The following is a 14,292-nucleotide window of genomic DNA, read 5'->3' as shown; positions in this document are numbered from 1 at the left end:
AAACTGGTCATAAGTCATTTTTTTCAGCGCTGTTGTAATTTCGAAAGGTCATTCAGATGAAAGTACAAACAATCAGCATTTACATTCTTTGATGCAATTGCTTAGTAGGCCACAGTGGCGTCCTTTCCTCCTGGACTGATTAATTGGAGCCAACATGTTTTGTTTTGCTGAAAGGAAAAAAAAAAATCCAAAACAATACTTGGGCTTTTTAGCTTTGTGGAGACATTGTTTTAATGCAATCAACTGAAAGTGGAATGTTTATGAGCACTTTATGAACTGCAGCAGGGGAACCCCACCCTACTTCTCAGTCTTCCTACACAGAGGCAATTTATTGTTGCAGCTACCATGACATTTCCCAGCAGCATTTCAGAGACTCCTCAATATTAGAAAGCTGCTGATTCTTCCATCTTTCATTCTTGTATCCAGCGTTGCTTATGCCCCAGTCCCTGGGAATCAGAGTCCCAGCTTGAATTCTATGTACTTTTGTAGTTTGTCATGGGAGAGAAAAGCAAATATTAAAGGCAAGAGCAAACTCTGTTAGTGTCCCCACAACCTCAGAAAACAGAGTTAAAGGAATTAGGATATACAGTAGTGGGTAATTTGTGCACCAACATGGTATTGGACTAAAATATTGTATGAGTTTCAAGAGGTTAGCACAGTGATGGCGAACCTTTTAGAGACCGAGTGCAACCAAAAACCCACTTATGCATCGTCGGGTGCTGGGTGGGTATGGCCCATTGGCTGGGTGTGGCCAATTGGGTGGGTGTGGCCCCTTTGGGTGGGCGTGGCTGCGGTGGTAACGGCAGACTGGGTGGGACTAAAAAGTTCAATCAATCAATTCCAACTTTGCAAGATCTTTTTTTTCCCTGCGAGAAGTTGAAATTGACTGATTGATTGAACCGCTTTTTTTTTTTTGCACACGGCGGCGGAGGCCTAAAGTGAAAAGGTTTTATAAAACCCAGCTGAAGGCCTAGGACTGAGGCGATGGCGCGCGTGCCCACAGAGAGGGCTCTGAGTGCCGCCTCTGGCACCCGTGCCATAGGTTCGCCACCACTGTTCTAGTCTATTCAATTCAGATCACAATAAATTTTAAACTCTTCCATTAGCTCATATTGTGGGGAGAATCTGTTTCCTGATCTGTTAAGAATCGGAATCTACCAATCTGCTTCCTTATAACAAATGCATTACACATTGCATTATAACCTTCTTGTGTAATTTATTCTTTTTCAATCATTAGGAAGGACAAAGAGCTACACAAAACGCTGAGGAACTGGAAACTCTATTCAACCACAGGTTTCTGAAATTATTAGCAGCATCGCCCACACATTCCCTTACATAATCTTGCAACATGTTTTAAAATGAGGGCAGAGATGCACAAAGACCACAGTATCCTTTCTGCGGAATTACAGCATCCGGAGTTGGAGTGTTCTTGTTTTATATCCATGGTGAGATGAATTTTTTTTTATCTGTTAACAGGCTTTTCTTGCTGTCTATATTTTTATCCTGCTCGGTTGGATAGACTGGAGCAGCCAGTTTGGCAGACGATGTCAACAATGAAATAAAGAAACCTGGAAATGAAACTTTATTTATTGAAAAAAAAAAAGGGTGATGATCAAAAGGATTCTCCATTCAACAAAGTGGTGCCTGGAAAGGTCAGGGAATCTCTTGAACGACTCAACTTTGCCCCTGACCTCCACAATTGATTTAAAATGAATATATTTTTTAATTAAAAAAAAAACAAAACGGCTGAAAACTTCTGACTTGGCCCAAACAGAATACAGGTAGTCCTTGACTTACAATCACAACTGAGCCCAAAATTTCTGTCACTAAGTGAGATATTTGTTAAGTGAACTTTGCCCTGCTTTATGACCTTTCTTCCCACGGTTAAGTGAATTGCTGCAGTTGTTGAGTTAGTACAGGGGTAGGCAACCTTGGCTCTTTTATGACCTTTTTTGACCTTGGACCTCAACTCCCAGAATTCCTGAGCCAGCCACGCTGAGGGGAAAGGGAGAGGTTTCCAAGCTGAGCCATGCTGGCTCAGGAATTCTGGGAGTTGAAGTCCACGAGTCATAAAAGAGCCAAGGTTGCCTACCCCTGAGTTAGTAACATGGTAGCTAGGTGAATTTGGTTCCCCCCATTGACTTTGCGTGCCAGAAAGTCACAAAAGATGATCACATGACCCTGGGACATTTCAACCGTCATAAATACCCGCCCGTTGCCAAGCAACCAAATTTTGATCATGTGACCTTGGGGATGCTGCAATGGCCGCAAGGGTGAAAAATGGCCATAAATCACTTTTTTCAGTGCCGTTGTAACTTCGAACCATCATTAAATGAATGGTTGTAAGTTGATTACAAGGCTCTATTAACCAAATTTTAAAAACTCGATGGCAGTTGCGGTTTTCCTTCCCACTTATCCCCAAGGGAATCAAGAGGGACCAATCTTGAGTTTCTGCCTAACCCTTTCCTGTCTTTCTGGGCTGGCACTTTAGTAACACCTTCTCCATATCTTCTTCAAGGCTATCTCCGTATTCCTCCATGCTGTAATGAGATGACTAATGGATGTTCTCACCCCGTTAGCAAAGAGGGCAACCTACTGCTCAGTTTGTCACAGGCTTATCACATGCTTAATCAGATCAGCACAATTTGGCAGTCCCTCAGAAAACATGCAGTAAAAGCAGGGCAGGGATCAGCCATGGGGGAAGTGAATGTCATGCTGGCTCAAAGTTCTGCCAATTCAAAGACTAGGAGATAGACTGGAAGACAAGACTGAGGAAAGTGTTAACAAATGTCTCCCTTGGCAACAGAAATTTTGGGCTCAGTTGTCATAAGTTGAGGAATACCTATATTCTGTCTGGGCCAAATAAAGATGCAGGGGACTGCTCAGAAACCACCTTTTGATGGGCTAATTTTTTGTTGCCCAGGCCCAGAATGGACTTCCGGAAATGGTATCCACACAGAGAACCAGTTGTTCACATATTTGAATCCCACCACTGGTTACAACTATAACTTGGCCCCCAAATTTTTGCTGGTAAGCAAGGCAGCTGTTAAGCGCCCCAATTTATGACCTCTTTTGCCACAGCTGTTAACGAATCACTGCAGCTGTTGAGTGAATCAGGCGGTCGTTAAACGAATCTGGCTTCCACCCATTGAGTTCGCTTGTTGGAAGCTGACTGAGAAGGCTGCAGACGGTGATCACAGAACCCCAGGATAGTGCAACCCTCATAACTACAGGCCAAGTTCCTGAATTTCGATCACGTGACCGTGGGGAATGCTGCAGTGGCCTTAAAGGTGAGAACCGGTCCTCAGTCTGTTGTAACTTCGAACGGTCACGAAACAAGGGATTGTAAGGATTACCTGTATGGTCCTCCCTTTCTTACTTCTGTTATGTCACAAGATGTTGCCCTATTTTATTATTTTTTTCTTTAGCATGCTGTTCATTAGAGGCAAGCCGATTGGTTGCTAAGCCTTCGGACTCTGCCTAGTGATCTTTAAGGCTGGTTTGTCTGCTCTTCCTTCCACCCCACAGGTGGGTCTCTCCCAAGACACCAGGGCACAAAGAGCCCCAGAGAAAAGGGAGGCAGCGGAGACCCACAAAAGGGAGGCTGTGGAGAAACTATGCGGAGGTGTTGACAAAAGGACATGTACAAAAATATGCTTGAAGCCCAGAAAACCAAGAAAGCATTAGGAAGAAACTCACGACCAGCCCCACCCGTATTTTCTGAATTATAAGTGGGAGGAATGGCAAGACCAATTAGGCTATCAAGAGTCTGTTATTTTAGCCTATATCAATAAAATATAGTTACAGTGAAACCGCTGGAGTCAGTGGCCTGGTTTGGCCTACCTTGAAGGGCTGAGATACGTATACAACTAGCTAGGTGCCACTAGGTCAGTGGTTCTCAACCTGTGGGTCAGGACCCCATTTGGGGTCGATCGACCATTTCATGGGGGTCACCAAGCAAGGCTGTCCGCCATTTTTTTGTCCGCCATTTTTTCCCCCTTTTCCGGCGGGTGCCTTACCTCCCTTGGGCTGGGCCAGCTGGTGGTCGGCCTGCTCCGTCTCTGCCGCTTGCCAGCTACACCTCGGCCAGCGCAGGGGGAGGAACCACGCATGCGCGGCACTCCCGGGCAGGGAAAGTCCTCGACTTACGACCGGTTGGGTAGTCCTCGACTTATGACCGGTTGGGGTCGCGGCATTAAAAAGGTTGAGAACCACTGCACTAGGTAGTAATTAGCTAGTGGCAGCCTTTTGTGTAGATTCAAATTTACAACGACACTGAGAAAATGGACTCATGACCGTTTTTCACACTTATGACCGTTGCAGGAGCCCCATGGTCACATGATCAAAAGTTGGACGCTCGACAATTAGCATGTATTTATGACGACTGCACTGTCCTGGGGACATGATCACAAGCGAAGTCAATGGGGGAAGCCAGATTCACTAAAATGACCGCATGATTCACTTAACAACGGCAGTTTCGCTTAACAACTGTGGCCCAAAAGGGTTGTGGAACGGGACAAGACTCACTTAACTCACTTATTGCTTAGCAATAAAAATTTTGGGCTCAATTGTGGTCGTTAAGTTGAGGACTCTCTGTATAGAACTGCAGAATGGAGACTGACTAGCAACTGGACAACCGGGTTTTACGTTTCAGGGAAACACGACTGAAATGGACAAATATAATGAAACAGTTGGAAGCAAAAGCTCAGTTCAATCTCCCCGTTGTTCTCTATACTCACTGAGAAGAAAGATCAATCTGAAAAAAAGAGTCTGGAAAAAATTCAGAGAAGAGAACTAAGATGAACAAAGGCCTGGAGACCAAAACGTACGAAGAACGGCTGCGGGACTTGGGTTTGGCTAGTCTAAAGAAAAGAAGAAATAGGGGAGACATGATAGCAATCTTCCAGTATCTGAGGGGCTGCCACAAAGAAGAGGGGGTCAGGTTGTTCACCAGAGCACCAGAGGGCAGGACGAGAAACAATGGTTGGAAACTGATCAAAGAGAGAAGCAACCTGGAATTAAGGAGAAACTTCCTGACAGGGAGGACAATCAACCAGTGGAACAGCTTGCTACCAGAAATCGTGGGCGCTCCATCGCTGGAAGTTTTTAAAAAGAGACTAGACAATCATCTGTCTGAGATAGTATAGTACAGGTCCTCCTGCTTGAGCAGGGGGCTGGACTAGAAGACCTCCAAGGTCCCTTCCAGCTCTATTCTATTCTATTCTATTCTATTCTATTCTATTCTATTCCAGTGTTGGTACCACTTTATAATGCCCTGGTAAGGCCATACTTGGAATACTACATCCAGTTTTAGTCGCCAGGATATAAAAAAGATGTTGAGACTCTGGAAAGAGTGCAGAGAAGAGCAACGAGGATGATTAGGAGACTGGAGGTAAAAACATATGAAGAATGGTTGCAGGAATTGGGTATGTCTAGTTTAATGAAAAGGAGGACTAGGAGTGATATGATAGCAGTGTTTCAATATCTCAGGGGCTTCCACAGAGAAGAGGGAGTCAAGCTATTCTCCAAAGCACCTGAAGGCAGGACAAGAAGCAACGGATGGAAACTCATCAAGGAGAGAACCAATCTCAAATTAAGGAGAAATTTCCTGACAGTGAGAACAATTAATCAGTGGAACGGCTTTGCCTCCAGACGTTGTGGGTGCTCCATCACTAGAAGTTTTTAAGAAGAGACTGGACAGCCATTTGTCCAGAATGGTATCTCCTGCTTGTGCAGGGGGTTGGACTAGAAAACCTCCAAGGTCCCTTCCAACTCTGTTAATCTGTTATTTAGGGCTGCTGCATCAAAAGGCCAAAATCCCCATTTCAGTACAACTGTGCAGATAAGCCCCATCTTCAACCACATCGAGCAGTGGTATAATAATAATAATAATAATAATAATAATAATAATAATAATAATAATAATAATAATAATAATAATAATAATAATAATAATAATAATAATAATAATAATAATAAAAGTTGGAAGGGACCTTGGAGGTCATCTAGTCCAACCCCCTGCTCAGGCAGGAAATCCTAGAGGCCTATACTATTTTGGACAAATGGCTTCCTTGTTGGAAGCCTTCAGAGAAGTAGGTTGCAAAAGCAGGTTAGGGAGATGGGGATCACTGGGAAAGAAACTCAAGCAGCCAGTGTTAATGGAGAGAGCCAGCATTGGAGAAAAATGATTGTAGCAGAGACTGGTTAGTGGCTAGAAGGGAGGGAACATACTTGTATTTTCAACACTCCCTAACCACAACTCTGGTCATGCACACACACACACACACACACACACACACACACACACACACTCCCTTGGCTTGGTTTCCAATATTAAGGTTGACAGAGAGCTACAGATCTTACATTCCTTAGCATGTTGACTTAAAAGGGAACATGCTGCTTTTAATCAGGTACATCTAAAGGTGACTTGAGACTGTTTCGTTCATAGATTGTGGATAAAATTGAGGCTGTGGGTTCAAGAGGGAAGCCGACCTGATGAAAATGAAAACAGAACCTATTTTAAGATGATGTGACTTTGTCTCATTTGTGTCATCAGCAGAAAAGCCACTAGGGCCAAACTTTGAGGCTTAGGGTGCTAAAAATCAGGAAAGTGCGTAACTCGACTTTGTTGGTGTGCCACACATGCTCCCCATCACCAATGAAAAGAGAAACAATTTTTTACACATGGATTTATTTGGGAAAAAAAATACAGTTCACTCAGGTGTGGTACTAACGATAGTCCTCAACTTATGACCACAATTGAGTCCAAATTTTTCATTGCTAAGCAAGACATTTGTTAAATGAGTTTTGCCTCATTTAATGCCCTCTTTTCTGCAGTTGGTAAGTGAATCACTGCAGTTGTTAAATTAGAAACATACGTGAATCTCGCTTCCCCATTGACTTTGCTGGTCAGAAGTTTGCAAAAGGTGATCACGACTCCCGGACGCTGCAGCGGTCATAAATACACACCAGTTGCCAAGTGTTGGAATTTTGAACATGTAACCACGGGGATGCTACAACGGTCATAAGTGTCACGAAGGGTCATAAGCCACTTTTTCAATGCTGTTGTAACTTAGAGCAGTCACTAAATGAATGGACGTTAAGTCGAGGACTGTCTTTATGAAGTAACGTCAAAGCATTTTAAAAATGCAATGTGAGTAAAACAAACTCACTGGCCAATCGTTCTTTCTCAGCCCAAAGTACCTCACAAGGTTGTTGTTGTGAGGAAAATAGGAGGAGGAGGGAGCGTCAGTTATGTTTGTCACCTTGAGCTACGCACGTGGAATCCTGCATCCAGTTTTGGTCACCACGATGTAAAAAAGATGTTGAGACTCTAGAGAAGAGCAACAAAGATGATCAGGGGACTGGAGGCTGAAACATATAAGGAACGGTTGCGGGAATTGGGTATGTCTAGTTTAATGCAGAGAAGGACGAGGGGGGACAATGATAGCAGAGTTCCAGTATCTCAGGGGCTGCCCCAAAGAAGAGGGAGTCAAGCTATTCTCCAAAGCACCTGAAGGCAGGACAAGAATCAACGGATGGAAACTAAGCAAGGAGAGAAGCAACCTAGAACTAAGGAGAAACTTCCTGACAGGTAGAACAATTAACCAGTGGAACAACCTGCCTCCAGAAGTTGTGAATGCTCCAACACTGGAAGTTTTTAAGAAGAGACTGGACAGCCATTTGTCTGAAATGGTGTAGGGTTTCCTGCCTGAGCAGGGGGTTGGACTAGATGACCTCCAAGATCTCTTCCAACTTTTTTATTATTATTATTATTATTATTATTATTATTATTATTATTATTATTATTATTATTATTATTATTATTATTATTATTATTATTATTATTATTATTATAAGTAATAAAATGGAATAAAAGTCTAATAAGTAAACAAATTTTCAGAGGCTCAGGAACCACATGAGAACATGGCCCTCTCTCCCTTTTTTTTGCAGGATCTAGAGCAGTGATGGCGAACCTTTTAGAGACGGAGGGCCCAAAATCTAGCCCCGCCCCTCCTCCACCCCCTGCCCCGCTCCCCTGCCCCATCCCGCCTGCCCGCAGGGCCACTCACTGCCACCAGGGCCCGCCGCAGACCGCCCAGGCAGCCCAGCAGCGCTATGGCGGTCACGCCCTCTGCCCACGCCCTGCAGCATCGACTGTGCACGATGGGGTGTGAGGGAAGAGTCTTGTCTATGCTGCCTGGCTGCCATGTCCTTGGCTGCGCTGCTCCGCATGGGCCACGCTCAGGGGCGACTCTCCTTCAGGGGGGCTGCTGGAGAGGAGGGGGTCATGGGGGGAGGCAAGGCTGGGGCAACGGCACGTGTGCCCACAGAGAGGGCTCCCGGTGCCGCCTCTGGCACCCGTGCCATAGGTTCGCCACCACTGATCTAGAGGCTACGTGAAAGCACACCCCATTCTCACACAGCCTCTGCAACCACCAAAAATTTCACAACAGGGCGTGCTTTTGGGAATAGATTTTGCCGGGTGTTGGTAAATGCTGGCATGTTGCCCAAATCTCATGGTGTGTCACCTTTGACACGTGTTGTGGGTTTACTATCACCCGCACTAGAGATCACTGGCAAAAGAAAAATAAACTGGAAAAGGTTGGTATTATTAGTCCCCAGTGATAGAAAATAATCTTAAAATATTGCAAGTTTGTCCAAAGCTTCCTAAACGACTTCCTGGCTTAGATCAGAGGTGTTCAACCTTGGCAACTTTAAGACTTGTGGACCTCCCAGAAGTCCCCAGCCAGCCATGCTAATCTAACCCTTAGATTAAGATTGAAAACTCAGTAATTGGAGCAGAGGTGGGATTCAATATTAGCCGTGTAACTAACTTAAGAACTGAGGTGATTTGCTTAATAACTGTGTCAAGAAAGGTCGTAAAATGGGGCAAAATTCACTTAACAAATGTCATTTTGTGAGATTATGGAGATTCTCACTCATCCAGGTCATGGTTGTCCCAAAGAGGCTTTTTCAAAAGGCAACTGGACTCTGATTTTCCTTGAAGATGTTTTGCTTCTCATCTAAGAAGAAATCTTGGGCTCAATTTTGGCCATAAATCGAGGATTACCTGTATTGCCGAGTTAGCTATGGAGAGGCTGAACATTAATGCAATTCTCATTAGCATCAACAATTCACTTACTTTGCTGGTTTCCGATCTGCGATCTCCAAGTCTGGATCCATTCCAATGGAAATACATAAATTTATAATACGTGAGAGGCATCATGTATTTTAAATGAAGACACAATTAAGACAAATATGCAAGATGAGAATAAATTACAAATAAGGCCCTTAATGTATTTCAAATAAACTATTATCATTCAGCTGCTCTAGCAATACTGCCGCAAGGAGTCAAAAATTGTGCTCAGCATTATCCCAACCTTCCTGTGCACTAAATTCTAAAGCAATCTCATTTCTTCGTAAATATTTTAAAATTAAGACGTTAAAATATTTTTTAAAAAATTGGATTAAAATTAAACACCAGAAGAATGCAAAAACTCACCAACGCATAAAAAAATACAACTTTAAACAATGTGGTTTTTTTTAAAAAAAAAATCTAATAAAGTAACAAACAAAACGGAAAAGGTTATTATTCGATGGCTATATATGCCATCCAGTTGCGATTTGTGAGTGAGCAGCTATGTAAATTAAATAAATAAAAATAAAAATATCCTTGTGCTTTTGGACTTCTCAGCGGCTTTTGATACCGTGGACCACGGTATCATGCTGCGGCGTCTCGGTGAGTTAGGAGTGGGAGGCACTGTTATGCGGTGGTTCTCCTCCTTCCTCACCGACCGTACGCAGTCTGTATTGGCAGGGGGACAGAGGTCGACTCCTAGGCCCCTAACTTGTGGGGTGCCTCAGGGGTCGGTCCTCTCTCCCCTACTNGGGTCTGGCCTAGGGTGAATTTTAAATAGGGACAATTTTAATGATTTTAATAAGACACAGCGACTAATATTTGTTTTTAATTGGTTTTTATTGGGGATAATGTTTTATACTGTTTTAAAATGCTGTGAGCCGCCCTGAGTCCTGTCGGGAGAAGGGCGGCATATAAGTCCAATAATAAATAAATAAATAAATAAATAAATAAATATCACATATATCAAATGCTTAATAATATATAAATATTTCAGGGTTTTTTTTAAAAATAAAAGTTTCTGTTGTTGTAAAGCAGTGATTTTCAAAGTCGACAATTTTAAGATGGGCAGATTTCAACTCCCAGAATTCTCTCATCAGCCTTCTGGCTGGAGAGTTCTGGGAGTTGAAGTCCATCCATCTTAAAGCTGAAGTCTGTCCATCTTAAAGTTGTCAAGTTTGAAAACTCTGCTGTAAAGAATCATGAAAGCTGTGCCAAAGGAAAACATATCGCGACATTTTTTATTAGTATATGGACTTGTCAGGAATATGCAAATTACTCATTTCTTGGATCCTGTCCTTAATATCTGGTGTAATATTATATTTCCAATTTCTCACAACAATTCTCTAGGCAGTTCCCACACCTTGCCAATGTTCAAAAGCCATGTCATCTCTGGATTTGTTCTGTTTAGATAAGATAAGATAATCTTTAGTGTCATTTTTTTTTTTACTGTGGGCACAACGGCACACATCAAAAAATGAAATTTAGTTGCCCGCTCTCAAAGTGAAACACATACATGACACACACCTAGACATACTGTATACAACATATGTATAGACCCACACCCCTACATATACGTAACAAATAAATATTAAATACTGTCCATCTTGAATATATAACGGAAGGAGGAAGCTTGAGAGTTCACAAGGTTAATGCTGTATGGAAGGAAACTATGGCTGAATCTGGATGTTCTGCTATGGATACCACGGAGCCCCCTCCTCCCAGAAGGGAACAAGGAAAACAGGTCATGAAGAGGATGTGTGGTGTCCCAGATGATCTTGCGGACCCTGCTCAAGCAACACTTCTGTGCTATGTCCTGGATGGGAGGTCACCACGATGTAAAAAAGATGCTGAGACTCTAGAAAGAGTACAGAGAAGAGCAACAAAGATGATTAGGGGACTGGAGGCTAAAACATATAAGGAACGGTTGCTGGAATTGGGTATGTCTAGTTTAATGAAGAGAAGGACGAGGGGGGACATGATAGCAGTCTTCCAATATCTCAGGGGCTGCCACAAAAAAGAGGGNGAACAATTAACCAATGGAACAACCTGCCTCCAGAAGTGGTGAATGCTCCAACACTGGAAGTTTTTAAGAAGAGACTGGACAGCCGTTTGTCTGAAATGGTGTAGGGTTCCTGCCTGGGCAGGGGGTTGGACTCGATGACCTCCAAGGTCCCTTCCAACTTTATTATTATTATTATTATTATTATTATTATTATTATTATCTTTTCTGCCGTCCTCACCACTCTCTGTACCGCCTTCCTGTCTGAAGCAGGGATGCTTCCAAACCAGACTGTGATGCTGTATGACAGGATGCTCTCGATCGTCCCCCTGTAGAAAGTGGTCAGGACAGGGGAAGGAAGATGTAGGCTGTTTAGATTTAGGCTGTAAATCAAGGACTACCTGTATTTATCATTCTATATAAAGAAAATATACATCCTATACAGGTAGTCCTCGACTTACAGTTCATTATAACAGAAGGAGGAAGCTTGAGAGTTCACAAGATTAATGCTGTATGATGGAATGAAACAGAGAATTTCAATAAAAAATTCTTTGTGACTTTTTTTAGTGAATATTCTATGCAAGAGTAGTACATTATCAGACAATGGAGATGTTTAATTCTAAATTCTGTTATTCTCTTTTCCTGTTTAAAATACTTAAAGTGGGTTTGGTTGCAAATGTGCATGGTTTTATCCAGTCGTGTGTAATATTAGTTTTTCCGATGGAAGCGTCTGTGGAGTTAGGTCAAAAAAGTCAAAATGGCAGCAGTGATAGAACTCCCTTGCTTATATGGACAGTTGAACATTTTTAAACCAACAGCCATTATGAATTAGAAACGGAGACAGAGCCGTATCAGGAGACAAATTCCTTTTCAATTAATTTGCAGTCTGGATCAGGAACTGATTTTGACCCAGAATCAAAAGTGGTGAGCGAAGTTCCCCAATAATTTCAAGAGAAAAGAAAAGGTCTTATTTCATCTTTGTAGTAAAGGGCAAATTATGTTGTGTGTGCAAAGAAAAAGAGGAGGCAACTATGCCAGCCAAATTTCCTTTTTTTTTTCTAACCGTTTCCAGAATGCTTTGCTTCAAAACTTTATTCTGTTCTTCCCTTTCTCTTAGAGATACATGAGATAACAGCTGGGAGAGGGGAAAAATGAGGAAATAAATGTGTTAAGCAATCTCATATCTTTGCTTGTTCTCAGAAGCCAATTTTAGCCTCCCACATGGCTGGTTTTTGGTATTTTTTTAAAACTAGAGATAACTCCATATTCCGGTCTGTTTCATATACTTGGGTTATTCCCACATAAGCAGGGAGGTTTATTTGAGACATGGTGGCGCAGTGGGAGGGCACGGATGCCCGCTGCATCTGTTGAGGCACCAAACATACAACTGAAAACAAAGGTGGTTTTGAGTCAGACCCTCACTCTTTCCTGTTTTATCATTTTGCCATATTCTTGAGAATTCAGAAGTCTGGGTCCCGCTTTACAGCCTGGGATTGTTCTAGCGGAGGTGTGGCTTTAATAGCATTATGTCACATTTTAATGTTTTTAATAAGCTTCTCCTTTCTTTCGTATTGTTTCTCTTTTCTCTTTCACCATTTTGCAACCAGCTGATTTTTTTAAAGACAGGGTCTCTGTCCTCCAGCTTCAAGGACTGGGCTACTTCAATCAACAAACAACTGAATCATATCGCTGAAGACCTGGCTTTTTGCCCCATGCACTGGGATAAGATTGGATAATTGCACTGTCATGGTCCTAGGTCTGTTGTTGCTTTTAGTATTTTAATGTGTTCAGTGTTATAATTTTAAAAGGATTTTTATGTCTTGTTATAACTCAGAGTTGGTTGCATAAAAGAGAGAGAGAGAGAGAGAGAGAGAGAGAGAGAGAGAGAGAGAGAGAGAGAGAGAGGAAGAAAGACAGGAAGAATATGGGAAAGGAGGAAGGAAAAAAGAAAGAAATAAAGAAAACAAGAAGAAAAGGAAGGAAGGAGACAGGAAGGAGAAAGGCAAGAATATGGGAAGGAAGGAAGGAAGGCAAGAAAGGAAAGAGAAAGTCAGGAAGAATATGGGAAGGAAGGAAAGAAGGAAAAAGAAAGAAAACAGGAAGAAAAGGAAGGAAGGAAACAGGAAGGAGAAAGGGAAGAATATGGGAAGGCAAGAAAGAAAAGAAGGAAGAATATGGGAAGGAAGGAAGGAAAGAAGGAAAAAGAAAGAAAACAGGAAGAAAGGGAAGGAAGGAAACAGGAAGGAGAAAGGGAAGAATATGGGAAGGAAGGAAGGCAAGAAAGGAAAGAGAAAGTCAGGAAGAATATGGGAAGGAAGGAAGGAAAAAGAAAGAAAACAGGAAGAAAAGGAAGGAAGGAAACAGGAAGGAGAAAGGGAAGAATATGGGAAGAAAGGAAGGCAAGAAAGAAAAGAGAAAAGAAGGAAGAATATGGGAAGGAAGGAAGGAAAGAAGGAAAAAGAAAGAAAACAGGAAGAAAAGGAAGGAAGGAAACAGGAAGGAGAAAGGGAAGAATATGGGAAGGAAGGCAAGAAAGAAAAGAGAAAAGAAGGAAGAATATGGGAAGGAAAGAAGGAAAAAGAAAGAAAACAGGAAGAAAGGGAAGGAAGGAAACAGGAAGGAGAAAGGGAAGAATATGGGAAGGAAGGCAGGCAAGAAAGGAAAGAGAAAGTCAGGAAGAATATGGGAAGGAAGGAAGGAAAAAGAAAGAAAACAGGAAGAAAAGGAAGGAAGGAAACAGGAAGGAGAAAGGAAAGAATATGGGAAAGAAGCAAGGAAGGAGAAAGGCAGGAAGACTATGAGAAGGAAGGAAGGCACAACCTTCAGCAAACCAGCCTCCCTGCAAAAGAAACCCATTCCCACTCATGTGAGCAGACACGTGCCCTCCCATGCAGCTCTCCCCCCCCCAAGCCTCCCTTAAGCCCAAAACCTCGCCCTGCCTTCATTGCAAGGCGAAACCTGCCGAAAGCCCAGCCAGCCCCGTGCAGAAGCGCTGCCTGCTCGCCTTTCCAGGGCGCTCCAGCCCAGCTTCCTTTCCCTCCCTTTTAGCTGGAGGAAGGTATGCGTGTGCGTGCGTGTGTGTGTAAATCTGCAAGCATGCCAACTGGGGCGGCGGGTGGGGCCGGAGGCGAGCCGGAGCGAGGAGAGGGGC

At 42.9% G+C, this 14,292-nt stretch overlaps 1 protein-coding gene across 1 annotated transcript in view; it reads left to right on the top strand.

Moving 5' to 3' along the window:
• Positions 1–1,370: 1,370 nt before the first annotated feature.
• Positions 1,371–14,292, top strand: part of SCARB2 (scavenger receptor class B member 2) — a 41,871-nt gene continuing 28,949 nt past the window's right edge. Inside the window, exon 1 of the mRNA XM_015827151.1 lies at positions 1,371–1,445. Within this exon, the coding sequence (XP_015682637.1) occupies positions 1,371–1,445 (75 nt within the window). The remainder of the gene's footprint in view (positions 1,446–14,292) is intronic.

This window comes from Protobothrops mucrosquamatus, unplaced genomic scaffold (genome assembly GCF_001527695.2).
Source record: "Protobothrops mucrosquamatus isolate PMUCROS unplaced genomic scaffold, P.Mucros_1.0 scaffold3532, whole genome shotgun sequence".
In the NCBI taxonomy this organism is placed as follows: domain Eukaryota; kingdom Metazoa; phylum Chordata; class Lepidosauria; order Squamata; family Viperidae; genus Protobothrops; species Protobothrops mucrosquamatus.
This window is presented reverse-complemented; position numbering and strand designations above follow the sequence as displayed.